This window comes from Cyprinodon tularosa, unplaced genomic scaffold (genome assembly GCF_016077235.1).
Source record: "Cyprinodon tularosa strain WSP-4 unplaced genomic scaffold, ASM1607723v1 ctg67, whole genome shotgun sequence".
NCBI classification, from domain to species: domain Eukaryota; kingdom Metazoa; phylum Chordata; class Actinopteri; order Cyprinodontiformes; family Cyprinodontidae; genus Cyprinodon; species Cyprinodon tularosa.
Genome location: NW_024039418.1, coordinates 324,123 through 338,347, shown reverse-complemented (window position 1 = coordinate 338,347; position 14,225 = coordinate 324,123). Strand labels below are relative to the sequence as shown.

General features: G+C 38.0%; 1 protein-coding gene across 2 annotated transcripts in view; it reads right to left on the bottom strand.

Moving 5' to 3' along the window:
- The window catches only part of cdh8 (cadherin 8), a 260,812-nt gene that overhangs the window by 15,789 nt on the left and 230,798 nt on the right, over window positions 1–14,225 (bottom strand). For both annotated transcript variants that reach the window (XM_038267329.1, XM_038267331.1), the window contains exons 8-9: window positions 8,438–8,574; window positions 655–776 (exon numbers count right to left, since the gene is read on the bottom strand). In XM_038267329.1, coding sequence (XP_038123257.1) covers window positions 655–776; window positions 8,438–8,574 — 259 coding nt within the window. The remainder of the gene's footprint in view (window positions 1–654; window positions 777–8,437; window positions 8,575–14,225) is intronic.

Below are 14,225 nucleotides of genomic sequence, written 5' to 3'. Positions count from 1 at the left end.
TCCCCCAAAACATTTGACTCCTTGTTAATCCAGTGTTGTCTACATTTTCTCGTGACCTGTATGTATCCTCACACCTCTGCTATTTATTCCTGAAGTATCTTACCTGAGAGGTCCTTTCTAGCTACCACTTTCAGGCTCCTGCATCTATTAATCTGTCATCATGGGTCCTACCAGGTTGTACGTCCTGATGATTGATTGGAAATTTAAATTCAGGACCTGCAGGACAGTTTTTCTTTTTCTCTGCTTCCTTTTTTCTCCCCCTTTGAATAAAGCTCCCTATTGTACGTACACAGTTCCACTGAATGAGGGCGATTGATGAGAAGGAGAATACTAAGTACTTGTCCAGGATTTTTGGCTAGGGAAAGCATTGTGCCATCTGGAGGTAGACATGAAAGACAGTTTTGAATTATGATCCCCTCCGATCAATCCTGACTGCGCTCATTTTCCCTTCGCTTCGTGCGCACTGTGTCGAGGGAGGCCTGTTTTAGAGAAAAAGGTCTGTACTCCCACCTCTGTGGTTTCCCAGCGAAATAAATAGGCTATAATTCATTGTGGCCAATCATTACAGGGGAGGAGAGGGAGAAAGAGAAGAAGGACAGAGAGTAAGAAAGTGATAGATTGCTGCTTTGATGAATGAGTCATTTCTTTCCTTACCTGTCCAGGTTTTCCATTTTCGCACAGAAAGGCCTCGTATTCGGTGGCAAACTCAGGGGCATTGTCGTTAATGTCCATTACTCTGATGGCCACAATTGCTCTTGATATCTGACTGTGGTTTCCTATTATAGTTCAACAGACAGATGAATGGATAGAGAGAGATAGTATAGAAGAGGAGTAAAAGAAAAGTAGTAATGAATAAGCAGGAAACGGCAAAGAGGCTAAAAACAATGTTCTACATAAAATCAGGTAGATTTTTGCTTTATTTGCCATCTTTGTTTCTTCTTTTTCCAGTTTATAAAAGGACAAATGACAAGACATTTATCTCTATTTTAGCAAATACCAACAACGCCCAGAGCATGAACGCAACAGAACTGAGTGAAAGTGATTTGAAAATGGTTTCGATAATCCCCTGTACACTGTAATGTTTAAAACATGAGGGTTAAAATCATGCATATTAATGAACCATTTGTAACTGAAGTTGAAGAAGAAAAAAAAAACAAGAAAAGGCCATTTAATCAGATGAGACTTCTAGAGGAAATATTCATCACTGATAACTGACAGTCGCTTTCAAGAGGCCCTGTGAATTTATTTATTCATCACTGGTGCAATTGGCAACTTTTCAAGCCGTTAATTATTCGTTTAACCCCAAGAAAGCTTCTCCACTGTAGCCAATAAAACTTTTCTCCCTTGTCATTGTTTCATAGTTTTTTTCTTTTTGGGTTATTTTTTTTTTCTGTTTCCTTTTAACCTCTCTGTGTGTTTAGCAATGATAGATTTAGAAAAGGTGGCATTTTTTTGCGGAAATCTCTGAGTTTATGAATGACTTTAGTGGAGAATAAAGTTCATACTAAAGTCAGGGCTAATCGGCAGTTGAAAAAGGGCCAACACTGCAAAAACCATCGAGAAATAACTACAAAATGTCTTAAAATAAGTGTATTTACCCTTAATTTTAGTAGGTAAATAAGACGATTTGCCAATGGAATCAGTATTTCTACTCCTAAAATAAGACAATTAGATAATATTCACTTGAAATAAGACAAAGCAATTTTTTTTTCTTATTTTAAATGTAAATTGTCTTGTTCCATTGGCAAGGTGTCTCCTCAATTCAAGACAAAATTTACTCAATTTAAGCAAAAATAACTCATACAGATTTTTTATTTTTTGCAGTGAAATGGGTTTCAAATGTAATCTCTGACTGTGTGCTTTACACAGTGAGACATTGCCCCGGCCTCTAAAAAAAAAAAAATAATAATAATTACTCAGAAAGTCTTTAAAAAGATATAATGAATGCTGTTCTTTGTGGTCCTTAAACAGAAATTAAATCAGTCCAAAACTTTATGAAAACCTGTAACCAGAAATTGGGTACAAATCTACAATCTATCTCCAATCCATCTTTTATTTAGAGATTATATCACAAATGTGATGTTCAGTAACCTGAAATAACAACCCTGATTTGTAGTTAATGTGATACAAAATGAAACTTGCAATGAGCCTATAAATGTTTTAAATTTGACACCTACCTGCAGACATAAAATACTCCTTTGCAGTATATTCTACCACCATGCAACAACGCCGACTCTAGCGTCATCCTGCTGTGGCTATTGCATCATTTCATACTAACAGACAACTTCTCATAATCACAACAGATAGCATTACCAACACTAGACAGTTTGATAGCTGCACAGCATTGGGAGAGTACAAATGTCACAGCAGGCATATAGGAGCATCTATATGGAAGATTATTGTCACGCAAGACAGATCACACCGAGGAGGGACTATCGCAAGTGTTACAGAACCTCATGACATCTCTGCCTGATATCCAGACATAGGTATAGGTACCCCAAAATAATTCATCAAATGGAAACAGTTTGGTAGGCATGCAGACCACCTATGGGTATGTAAATGAATTAGTTTGCAAGGACTCAGCAGATCTACAGCATAACTGGCAACACATACAGTAACTGATGGCATCTTTTATTTTCTGTCCAAGAAGACAAATTGGGTTTCTTTTTTAATCAAGTCTATAAATTTGGAACAGCAGTAATGCTCAACATAAAACAATAAGTGTCATAAGAGGGATATATAAGAGTATATATACCTATATTTTAAGAACTGACACAGGTAGACAATAAACAGTAAAGTTGACATCACCCAGAAATCTAACTTTTCAAGTTCAAAACGTGTGTTGGCATTGCACTGCAGTTAAAGCCAGCCAGTGTAGAGTGATATAGTGTCTTATTTATTTTTTTGTTTGTTTTTTGCCTGAGCTTTTTGTTAAAACCAGAAAATGGCCCATAAAGCTGCATTCTCATTACCTTCCAATAAATATGAATTGGTGCAATATTTGTGAGTTAGAGACGAGAAAGATGTTTTTTGCGTTCCCTCTGACCGATTTGGTAAGAATTTGACTTTTCCATTGACTCCGGTTGTTATGAAACAAATCAATAATGTCTCTCGTCATAGCTACTCTTGCTGCTGTGATTGGCTAAAAACTCGACATGGGAGACAGGTGCCACTTGAGCTGATTGGGAGAATGTCCCTCCCTTTGCAAAAAAATTTCCACATGGGGCTTTCCAGATGGATAACTGTATTTTAATTTTAATTCTACATAGTATCCATCTGACTTTTTCGAGGTTAGCTTCTCCATAGAGCACAATTTTGGTTCTCCTTCTTCATTAAAGTCATTTGTGGAAGGGTGCTAAGATTAGCCTGCCTTGTTTTCCCCGCACCTGCATCTCATCACCTGATCTCATCATCATCTCAACCACCTGAAATCTATGAGTCTTCACGTTGCATCACCAGTAAATGTTGCTGGTTGTGTAATTTTTACCTACAGTGCAAGAGATCAGGAAACATTGGTAAATGAACCATGTCAAACTATGCTAATGTTGCTAACACTATAACCAAACGAATGTGCATTTTTACAGTACAAGTTAAATTCTCATGCATAACCTCACGAGATAAAAACGGTTATGAAAAGAGGTCTGCCTAAGCTATAATGATTTTTTTTTTCTTAAAATGATGAAAATTAAAAACAGTTTCTCAAAGGTTGGAAATGTGAAATACCAGGTTACAGCTATGTTATGTTTGAAAAACATTCTAAAAACATCTTTTCCACATCCATGTTTACTTTAGCTCTTATGGGTTACAAGAAGGCTAATTGAAAAAGTACAAATCAATCAAGGGATGAAAATAGGCAGGTTGGTTAGTATCAAGGTTCATCAGGAGGTAAAGGTTAAAAAGTATTTTTCATTTTTACATTTTCGAGTGTTTTTTATAGTTAACTCCTGATAACTGAATAGCAGAAGAAGAGCTGTCATAATCAGCTTCCTTAGAAATATTTTTGCAAAAAAAAAACACAATTTATCTCAATAAACTTTTCAGCAGCCTGCCATTAATTCTAATGGCTGTTTTTCTATAATTACAAAAAATGATGATCATTTTGGTCTATAAAACATCAATTGATTATCAATAAAGAAAGTTACAGCCTAACTTTATTAACGAAATAATAAATCTTTTCTGTTACTTCAGCAGAAGCAGTAATATTGCAGGTTTTGTTATTTTAAGTAAAAAAAATAAAATGTGTTAAACCTGTTTTAAGGGAAATTTTAATGTTAAAATATCTGTGAAATTGTGCAGGAGAGTGATTAGGTCCTTAGGTGTAAAAGTCAGGTTCTTTTGTTGTAACCTGAACATTTTACCACAATGAGGCACAAATCAATAAACTGTTGGTAGAAGGAATTGTGAGATTAGTCTGTTTTATCTTGTTGTTCTGTCTTTTAACAAACAAATTCAACCAACGCAGTGAGCAGGGGCTATTGAAACATACGGGCTATTGCCTGTCTGGAAGGGAAGTTGAAAAAGAGGTAAACAGTGAGGTGAGAGGGAATTGACAGCCAGAAAGACAGTGATAGATGGATTAGAGCAAAGGGAGGGGAGGGGGGCAATCCCTCCTTGCTCAAGTGATTTGCTTCCCCCCCCCCAAAGCAGACAGGGAATAGAATCTGATTAGTAAGATGTCAACTGGTGCGAGGCAGCAGAACGAGCCTCGGTTTGGGTGGTAAATGGCACCGGGATAGAACCGGGAAACACATCTCTTCCTTTTCACGCCAGAGAAGACACCGCCTTCTACTCTCCGAGCGTGAAGAATAGCAGAACCACAGGATTCATTTTAGCAAATTCCTATTAGGTGCTTTTAGAGATGCCACTATCTCAAGCCACAGTTACTTTGCCAGGAGGCATAAAGACATGCCTGCAGTGCACGGTTTTACGGCATGACAAGGCAACAGGCTTATCGAATGAAACACATTCAGCTCCTCGGAAAGCCTACGTCGATTGCGGGATTTGTCTTTACTCCATGGCCAAAACATTGTGACAGTGTTTGGGCTTTGATTTATTCCAACAATTAACGAGTGTTTCCTTTGATTAAAGAAAGAACGACACAGACGGAGAACAGGACCAGAACAGAAAGCAGGGAGAGATACAGCAGAAGCACACAGAAAAGTTACAAGCTGAGTCAATTTCTATTCCAATAGCTTAAAGGGGTACATTAAGCTTTATCACATCATACAGCCCCCCTGAAACAATCTGTATGCAAATAAAGCCTTGCATATGGTTGAAGCTGTTTGTAGCTCTGCCGGCAAGATTTTCTACGTAGTCAGTGACTTTTGTGCTTCGCAGATGTTCTTTAATCTGTAAGGGATGCTGGCGTTTGGAGCAATCCACTCTGGAGCATGTCTTTAAAACAGTCTATTTGATATGTCTTAATGTTATTGCACTTCCACAAATTGAGCACTGGGCCGTTTAATTCAATCAAAACTCAGCAAATTAACGCATTTAATGCCTCTGCGGATTAAAAGCTAATTGTTTGTGCCGTGCTCTCAGAGTGTTTAAACAGTTTAACAGAAGATTTCCAGCAGTAGGTCAGCGATTCCTTTAACTGAGACGCCTCGCAAAGTTACTCTGCTGAAAAAAGAGACACAGAAGTCCTGTTGACGAGTATCTAATCGCTGAGAACGACGTTTGTCATTGGGGACATAATTACCATAAGATGAACAAGAAGCTAATGTAGCTTTCTTTCTTTTTTTCTCCTTTTTTTTTTAACCAAATAATTAATGAAACATAAAGTAGTGTAATTATTTAAACTATGCACACATGTGGTTTCTAAGTGAGATGCGGACGACCAAAACTTGTTGGTCACTTATTGGTTACAGTACTGGTACTATAAGCTCTTCTTTTCTTCCTCCAAATAAAAAAACTTTTTTACACAAAGCCATCTTAATGTTACTGATTATCAGGCTCTATATTAACCCTGGGAACTTTATAGACACATCAGCCTGTTTAGGAATGTTTTTCAACGTTTTCCAGGCCAAGGGCCCCCAAACTGATGGCGAGATGGAGCGGGGACCCCCAATTTTATATATATAAATATATATATATATATATATATATATATATATATATATATATATATATATATATATATATATAGTAGGGATGCACGATATTGGGATTTTGGCCGATATCCGATATTTTAAAACTCATGTAGCCGATAACCGATATCGATACCGATGTTAAAGCTGGACAAAAATAAGTAGTCATTGAAAATACACTTTGAAAAATAATATACTCAAATATATTTTCATATGCTGATATCAAATTGATTTTTAAAAACGGGGTATCGATCGATTTTACTTTCAAAATCTTTGTGAAATTTCATTGTTCTGTTACAAACTCTCGTGATATTTTGCAAATTCTTGTGAGATTTTTTTAGTAAAATAGATCGATGCCGCGTCAATATATCAACATATAAAAATATGGCAAAATTTTGTGAATTTTCGGGGGATTTCGTAGCATAACGATGACATATAGCAATATTTCATTAGTAAAAGAGATTGATATGGTGTTTTTAAATGGCAATATATCAGCATATGAAGATATTGGGGTATTTTAATGTATCAATATTTTTTCCCTCGTCTTTAGAAGTTTTTAAGTCTGTAAAAAAGAAGTTTTTGAGGAAGAAGAAGAAGTAGTATATATATATATTTTTTAAGACTTTAGAAACTCAGAAGCTGATCAAATATCGGGTTAAATATCGGTGGGGTGGCCGATACAGGCCGATATTCAGTTTTAAGGCCGATACCAATAGGGGGCCGATTATATCGTGCATCCCTAATATATAGTATGAAATAGTGTTCTATCAAACTGGTCCTATAGTCACTCCTTTCCTATAGATTACTTTCCTTAGAGTAATCTAAGGAAAGTAATCCCTCCCTGGGATTATTAAGATGTTTCTGATTCCTTGGTGTTGTGAATGAAACGGTGCCCAGCTTGAGCTCCTGTGTGTCGCTATGTGTGCATTGATGACTGAAAGACATCTTCTGCCTCCATTTATCTGTTTACTACAGTCTTTTGAATTCATGTTAATGTGGATTTAAAGATATTTCAATTAGTAGAAAAAATAGACGGAGAAATCTAAAAACAAAAACAAAGATTCTTATCAAACAAAACTTTCGCGACCCCCATGCAGTACCTCTGTGGATCCCCTAGGGGCCACAGACCCCCTGTTGAAGACCTCCACTCTAAACCAAACTGCCTGAAAACTGGAAATCCAGCTTCTATAAAGAGTTAATTGTGTCTAAATACAATTCTTTTATAAAAGCCAGAGAGCCAACATAAGGTACATATGTTGTACATATCCAGTCCAAGTTGCTTTGAGCTAAAAAAAGAAAGAATGACATTGCTCTACGATAATAGCCTGATTAATGTCATATTACACTGTTCACAGATCCTATTAATGTACCACGTTTAAACAGCAACTGATTTAGATAGTTCTAGGTTTAAACCAAAAGACTTATTAATGTTTTATCGTAATTGATTTTTTAAAATATATCAATTCAACTGTTGATTTATTTTAGTCTTTTTTATATCTAGCTATCTCTATTAAAATTTTTTGTCACTTTGTACAAAATTTATATCTTTTTTTTATTATAGAAATTAAATAAATTAAATAAAATAAGTAATAATAAAAAAAGATGATTATTTTTTTGAGTCTATGCTAATGTTAAGATAGTAAAATGGTCATTAATATAAAAATGGCTGAATTAACTAGGCTGCTTTAGCCTAGTTAATCGAGAAGCGCGACAGTTTAGTCTAAAGAACATGGCGGCTTCAGCCGATGAAACTAGCGTTAGCGTGGCTATCGAGCAAGTTTTATCAGAATTACAGAGTATTTCTTCACTGAAAGAAGAGCAAAACACTGCTCTGGAGGCTTTTCTTAGAGGAAAAGATGTTTTTGCTCTTCTCCCGACTGGCTTGTGGTTGTGTTTTCGTCGTCGCTCTGTTAGTACGTCATATGCCTCGTTGATCTGATTGGTTTATTTGGCCCGTCTATCACCAACATAGGCCAATCAGCTAACCAGTATTTTCACCCCTTCCCAAAATTACTTCAACAGAAGGTTTCCAGATGGATATGCGGAGCAAATCCATCTGGCGGAGTCAGGTTAGTTCTATCCCACTTTTACACACCTTTTCTGTTTGAGGTACTTCAAATACGAGTCTGTTCAAACAGCTGACTTAAATCTGACCTACATATTAACTGAAACGAAACTATTGCTCATCAGAATTAAACATGCCTTCAAAAAACACTTTCATTCAGACTGTTTTCATCTATTCAGTAGATTTTCCAAAACAATTAGAAGTACACAGGACTCCTTCGACAGCTACATAGAAGGCCTGAAATAGAATCAACCCTGCCTGACTTTCCCCCTCCCCTACTTACTGACTTCTGTTGCGGTTACTGTGATGTTGTGCCACATGTCTGTCTCCCGGTCCAGTGGTTTGGCCAGCGTGATCTTCCCATCGTCCACGTTGATGTTGAACTGCCTCTCCAGATCTGTGTGCCGATCAATGAAGTACCTGGCAAGACAAACAAACATCAGAAATTCGAGCCGAATTGCTAGAGCAAGCAGCTCCACTGAAGCGTCTTCTGAGGTCCTCTGGGTGCCGTGGCAAACAGAGCCCCTATTCATCAAACGAAACCTGTAGATCAATGCGCATTTAAACGCTTACAAATCAATAATTATCATCAGAGGAATAATTACAGCCTTCACATGAGCAGCACACCAGCCTAATAACGTCTCTGAGCCCTCCATTTCAAATCTCTCATACAGACAAACAGAGCTAAGCCACCATTAGCACATGTGAGTTTATGTCAAGGTGAGAGATGTGCTGCTGTTAACCCTGTTTGGCATTTCCCAACACTCAATGGCTCCCACAGGCTTAGGATTAATAAGTTAGGATCGCTAAGTGTCACATACAACACAACAGGATGCATGTGCATGGATGCAAGGGGTTGGCAGGGATGAGTAATCAGGGATATATTGGAGGTTAACCATGTCTTCGGTGGTAACAGTATCTATGTTTCGATTTTTTGCAGAAATATGTTTGTTTTTCGAAGGGGCTGATATGGAATCCTCACATTTTGATAAGCTTGACTGAAAATTCCCTGGTTTCAAATTATATAGAGAAAAAATTTGGAATAAAGTGTAACACAAGATGCAAATTATTTATTAAAGGAGTAACAAGCATCCCTTTTATCAGGGGCGCCGCCAGGAATTTGGGGCCCCTTGAAAGACATTGATACTGGGCCCCACCCCAAAAAAATAGCATGTAAGCTTTTAAATTGCTATAAGGATGCATTGATTTGTTTCATTCATGTAAAATGACGAGTGCGTGGCACTTAAGCCCCGGAATGAGCAAACTGACGGTGACAGACGAGGAGATCTGATGCGATGCAGAATGGAGGTTCGATATTCATGCTTTGCTTCACTGTTTACTCCTTAAAAATGAATGAAAACACAAAAATAATTGATTTCGCTGCTGGATTTTCTTTTTATATTTATATTTTATTCTTATTTTTTATCTTTATTATATTGTTTTATTCTAATTTTTTATCTTTATTATATTGTTTTATTCTTATTTTTGTATCTTTATTATATTGTATAGTTGGATGTGTGTATATATCATGTAAAACTGTAACTGGAGCGTGTAACAAAAGTAATTTCCCTCTGGGATTATGGGACAAATCTTTTCTTCTTCTTTTGGGGCCGCCCTCAGTCAAGGGCCCTAAGAATCTTCCTAACTCCCCCCCTTCCATACGGCACCCCTGCTTTTTATGCAAAGTCCAGCAGGAAAAACACAGAGGTTCTGACTTTTATGGTAAACAAACAATACCAAGTTTTAGATGTGACTTTTGTACACAAATAAAGCCAAAAATATGGAATGATCATTAAACTGTTTTGCTTATACAGTAAAGTAGCTCAACGCTTCCCATCAGCCCTTCAGCACATCTGTCAGAATACAACATTTGAAAAGTTTTTAATTGTTTTTTTTTTATTTGGATTTTGTTTTTTTTTACTGGTATGCAGAATATTTCTGTTGAACATTGACATTTAGAAACAGCCACAGCTTATTATGCTAACCCTCCTTCACAAAAACATCTCCCCATCAATAATCAATAAAATGTCAGGAGTTAAACTTTATTCTTTTATTTCATAAAGATCGATATTGTGTTTTTTTTTTATGATAAATTGAATTCCTTTTAAGATCTCCTTTTGAAATAAATAGTATTCATTATGACATTTGATCAGATCAATAGTTTCTTCAACATGTTTTCTCTTCTTAGACCATAGACTTCCTCCCTCTTTTGAAACAGATATAACACGTTACCTTGCAATATTTTATGATTCACTTTGTATATAAAGACAGCTGCCTTTAAAATAACTAAATTATAAAACATTATTGCTTTGAATTGACTACATGTTGCATTTGTTGTTTATACAGAGCCTGATTCACTATTCAAATTGCTTTTATTTCTGTAGAATACAATTAGGGTTAGTGTTAGATTCATATGCATGCCACACTACAGGTCATAGCATATATGGTACAATGAGAGATGAATATAGAGTGTAGAATGTGGTTATAGTTAAAATTCATGCCTGCTAGCAGAAAGAGAAAATATTTGGACATATTTTCAGAAATATCACGTTAAGTTAGAGCTGTGCTGTTTGGAAATTAAAGCAAAAAACCTCACATTGTAGCTCCTTCTCTTCATCTTTAGCGAGTTCAACATTAAGAACACTATCAAGGGTAGAAAAGGATCTGTAGCCTGCTGTGCTGAATCACTTCGAGCTTTCGGCCTTACGGACATCATTATGCGGCGGTCAAGCACATGATTGATGCTGGTCAAAATGAGACTACAGCCTTCCAGGAAAGAATTACAAAAAACATAAATTACTTCAATGTAGCAAGCGGCTGACGCTCTCCATTGTCACACCCAAAACATATGAAGGTGAGGACCTTTGCATGGATTCAATCTGTCACACAAAATAATGTGTTTGTGTTAAACTGTGTGACGTGGGTTGTGCCCATACGTCCTGTCAACCAGGGAATTGTGGGCAACCATGTAGCTCCCAACTAGCCTCGTGAGACCATCCTGATCTCACGAGCTTTCAAGGTTTCACTCGCAGATCAGTCTGGAGACTCTCCGTTAAAGAAAAAATGGAGCCGTTCACCAAACGAACGTCCAATCAGCGTTGGCTTTGAGGCGGGTTGAGGTGTGACGCAACGAGAAGCGCGACAGTTCAGTCTAAAGAACATGGCGGCTTCAGCCGATGAAACTAGCGTTAGCGTGGCTATTGAGCAAGTTTTATCGGAATTACAGAGTATTTCTTGACTGAAAGAAGAGCAAAACACTGCTCTGGAGGCTTTTCTCAGAGGAAAAGATGTTTTTGCTCTTCTCCCGACTGGTTTCGGCAAGAGTAGCCTGGCTTCTGGTTGTGTTTTCGTCGTTGCTCTGTTAGTACGTCATATGCTTCGTTGATCTGATTGGTTTATTTGACCCGTCTATCACCAACATAGGCCAATCAGCTAACCAGTATTTTCACCCCTTCCCAAAATTACTTCAACGGAAGGTTTCCAGATGGCGGACTCAGGTTAGCTCCCAACAGCAGCTACAGACGTGAAGAGGTCCCCATGCTAACTGCATTAGCACAAGGAAGCAATTCCTTCCCAACTGCCAACCCTATTCAGACAGAGCCACTCGGCTACTAGCACGCTTCCGCCATGGCTTACGGGTCCTTACCCATTTGAGGTTTATCGGACTGAGCCGACCACTTTTCCAAAAAGCCACAGTTGCCCAAGTGGGCAAACTAGAAAAAGTGTGTCTGGTGCACAGCTGAGCTCAATGCAACTTGGCTAATCTAGCAGACAGCCCAACTTTATCAACTGTGTGATAGAACACAGGGCCATTTTCTCAATTAAGGTTTTCTAAATGATTTTGATCTATGAGCATTTCCTTTTTAAGTCTGAGACAAAAACAAGAAGGCAGCACATAAACTCTCAGCAGAAGACATTGAAGCAAAGGACATGTAATTGTAATGCCCCCCCCCCCCAAAAAAAGGAGGATGCTTCCAGAGCGACTTGAAGGTGTGAAATCGTTCTTTCATGTAGCAGCATGCATGGCACCAATTCCTAGGACAAGCCCACACAAAACCAGCCAGAAAAGAATCTGTCAATATGGGTCATCTTTGGTTTCCACACGTCGTGTGCGACTGTCACAAAACAGCCTACTCACCACTCAAAAAAAACGCCCAAAACCACAGGGCTGCAGTGATTCACGTGCGCTAATTACAGCGTGTTCTGCACACCGGTTTCCATACCTCGGGGATAGACTGTCTCGGATCATCTCGCCTTTCTCACTTTCATGTCCTCCTTCTCAATCGTCACCCTTTTTCTGTTCTATCCAGCTGGATCTTTAAGCTCTTTCCAATGAAATCCCACCACCGCCACTACTCACACACCTCTAACACTTTCACCATGCTCATCTGGTTTCCACTTTTTGTCCTTCACCCTGGGTCTCATACCATCTCACGCAGGAACTGCTCATCCCTATCCGTGCAGACTTGTTGGCAGGGATTCTGCTGTATTTTAAATAAAAAAAAGGTTTAAGGTGGCTGGAACAGAGAAGAAAAATGGAGAAATAACAGCAGACACACTCCCAACAAACCGTTTATGTGAAGGAGGGAGCTGCTTATGAAAAAACGACAGGGAATGAAATAAATAAACCACTGGCCCAGATTCCAATTGTTGGGTAGATGTACCGAGGTGTGACATTTCCATTTTTGAGATGAAATGGTGTAAAATCCTCTAGACGGCAAGGCTGGCAGAGGTCCACAATGGCCCCCTTTCCCTCTGTCTGCGTCCCCCACCCCCACTTCTCTGCAGACCCAGAGCACTTTCAAGACAGGCAGACAGCAGCAAACCACCTGGGAACAGCTGCTCTCCTGCAGACTGAGTGTATCCCAGTCAAACTCTGACAGCCTCACGTGGAGGCAAGGAGACAGACCCTGAAATGTTCTGCCACCTGTCACTCAAACTGACAAAGTGACGTGCAAAGAATGAGATGCACATTCCAAAAAAAAAAAAAAGAAAAGATTTTCGATGTGGGACGCGACTTTCCTGACTCTGCTGGTGTGCCTTGTTGCCTCTTTGCCTTATCTCTGGAGCCATTAAAAGCCCATCGGTGAGAGTGTTAAGCGTCACGCTGACGCAGCTGAGGCCAATTCTGTTCCCTCGTATGACTGGGCATAGCTTAGAATATTCACTCCCATTATAAGGCAGCTAAATCAGAGGGGATCACTGTTACAGAGGCTGTTCTTTGCATTAAAAGCTGTAACCACTGAGACGATTAATATTTTTTTTATTTACATTTCATTGCACATTTTTTTTCTCTTAAACTGCTTGTCAGTTAAACAACATTTCCAAGATGTTTTCTCTGTTGGAGCTTCTGTAGGTTACAATCTTTAAGCCTCATTAACTATACTGTCTGTCAGCTTCACACTTAGTTATTTGTATATAGTTTCTGCAAGAAGTTAAATTTAAAATGTATAAATAAGTGATCACACAAAATCAGCCCCTACATCCGCAGTTCTTTTGGTGTTTGTCTTGAACAGGTTTCCAAATCTAGTAGGGCATGATTTTCACCTACAGGAAGCTAATTCTAGGAACTTTGTTGATTTCTTTTCTATCTCATCTGTACCCTCAAAACATTTAGAAATGTTTGCTTCTTTTTTCCTTTTCTCTCCCTGTCTTTTGTACTCGCTTGCATCGATATGGTGTTAATTATCATCCAAGAAATGGAAAAGGAATGAGCTTTAATAAGTTTGAATTCTGCAGAAACCCTTTTGGTCTGTGTCTATAATTAAAAATGGCATGCATTGTACTGGATCAAGACATATTTTAAAAATTGTTCTGATGACTAAATTAAAACAGAACTGAGCTGAACCAGGCAAGGTATTCAAGAAATTATTGCTTCCTTATGTTTCCACAAAATTTACAAGGATAAAAACAAGCAATTAAGGTAGGAAAGTTAGCTATTCAGAAAAACGTTCATTTATTAGGACCTTTGATATAGTTTTTCCCAATAATATCGGTTTAAAGAAGTAAATAGCTTCTACTATCTGCTAGAATTTCTTGTGATAAATTTGAAATAATTAGTACAGTGAACA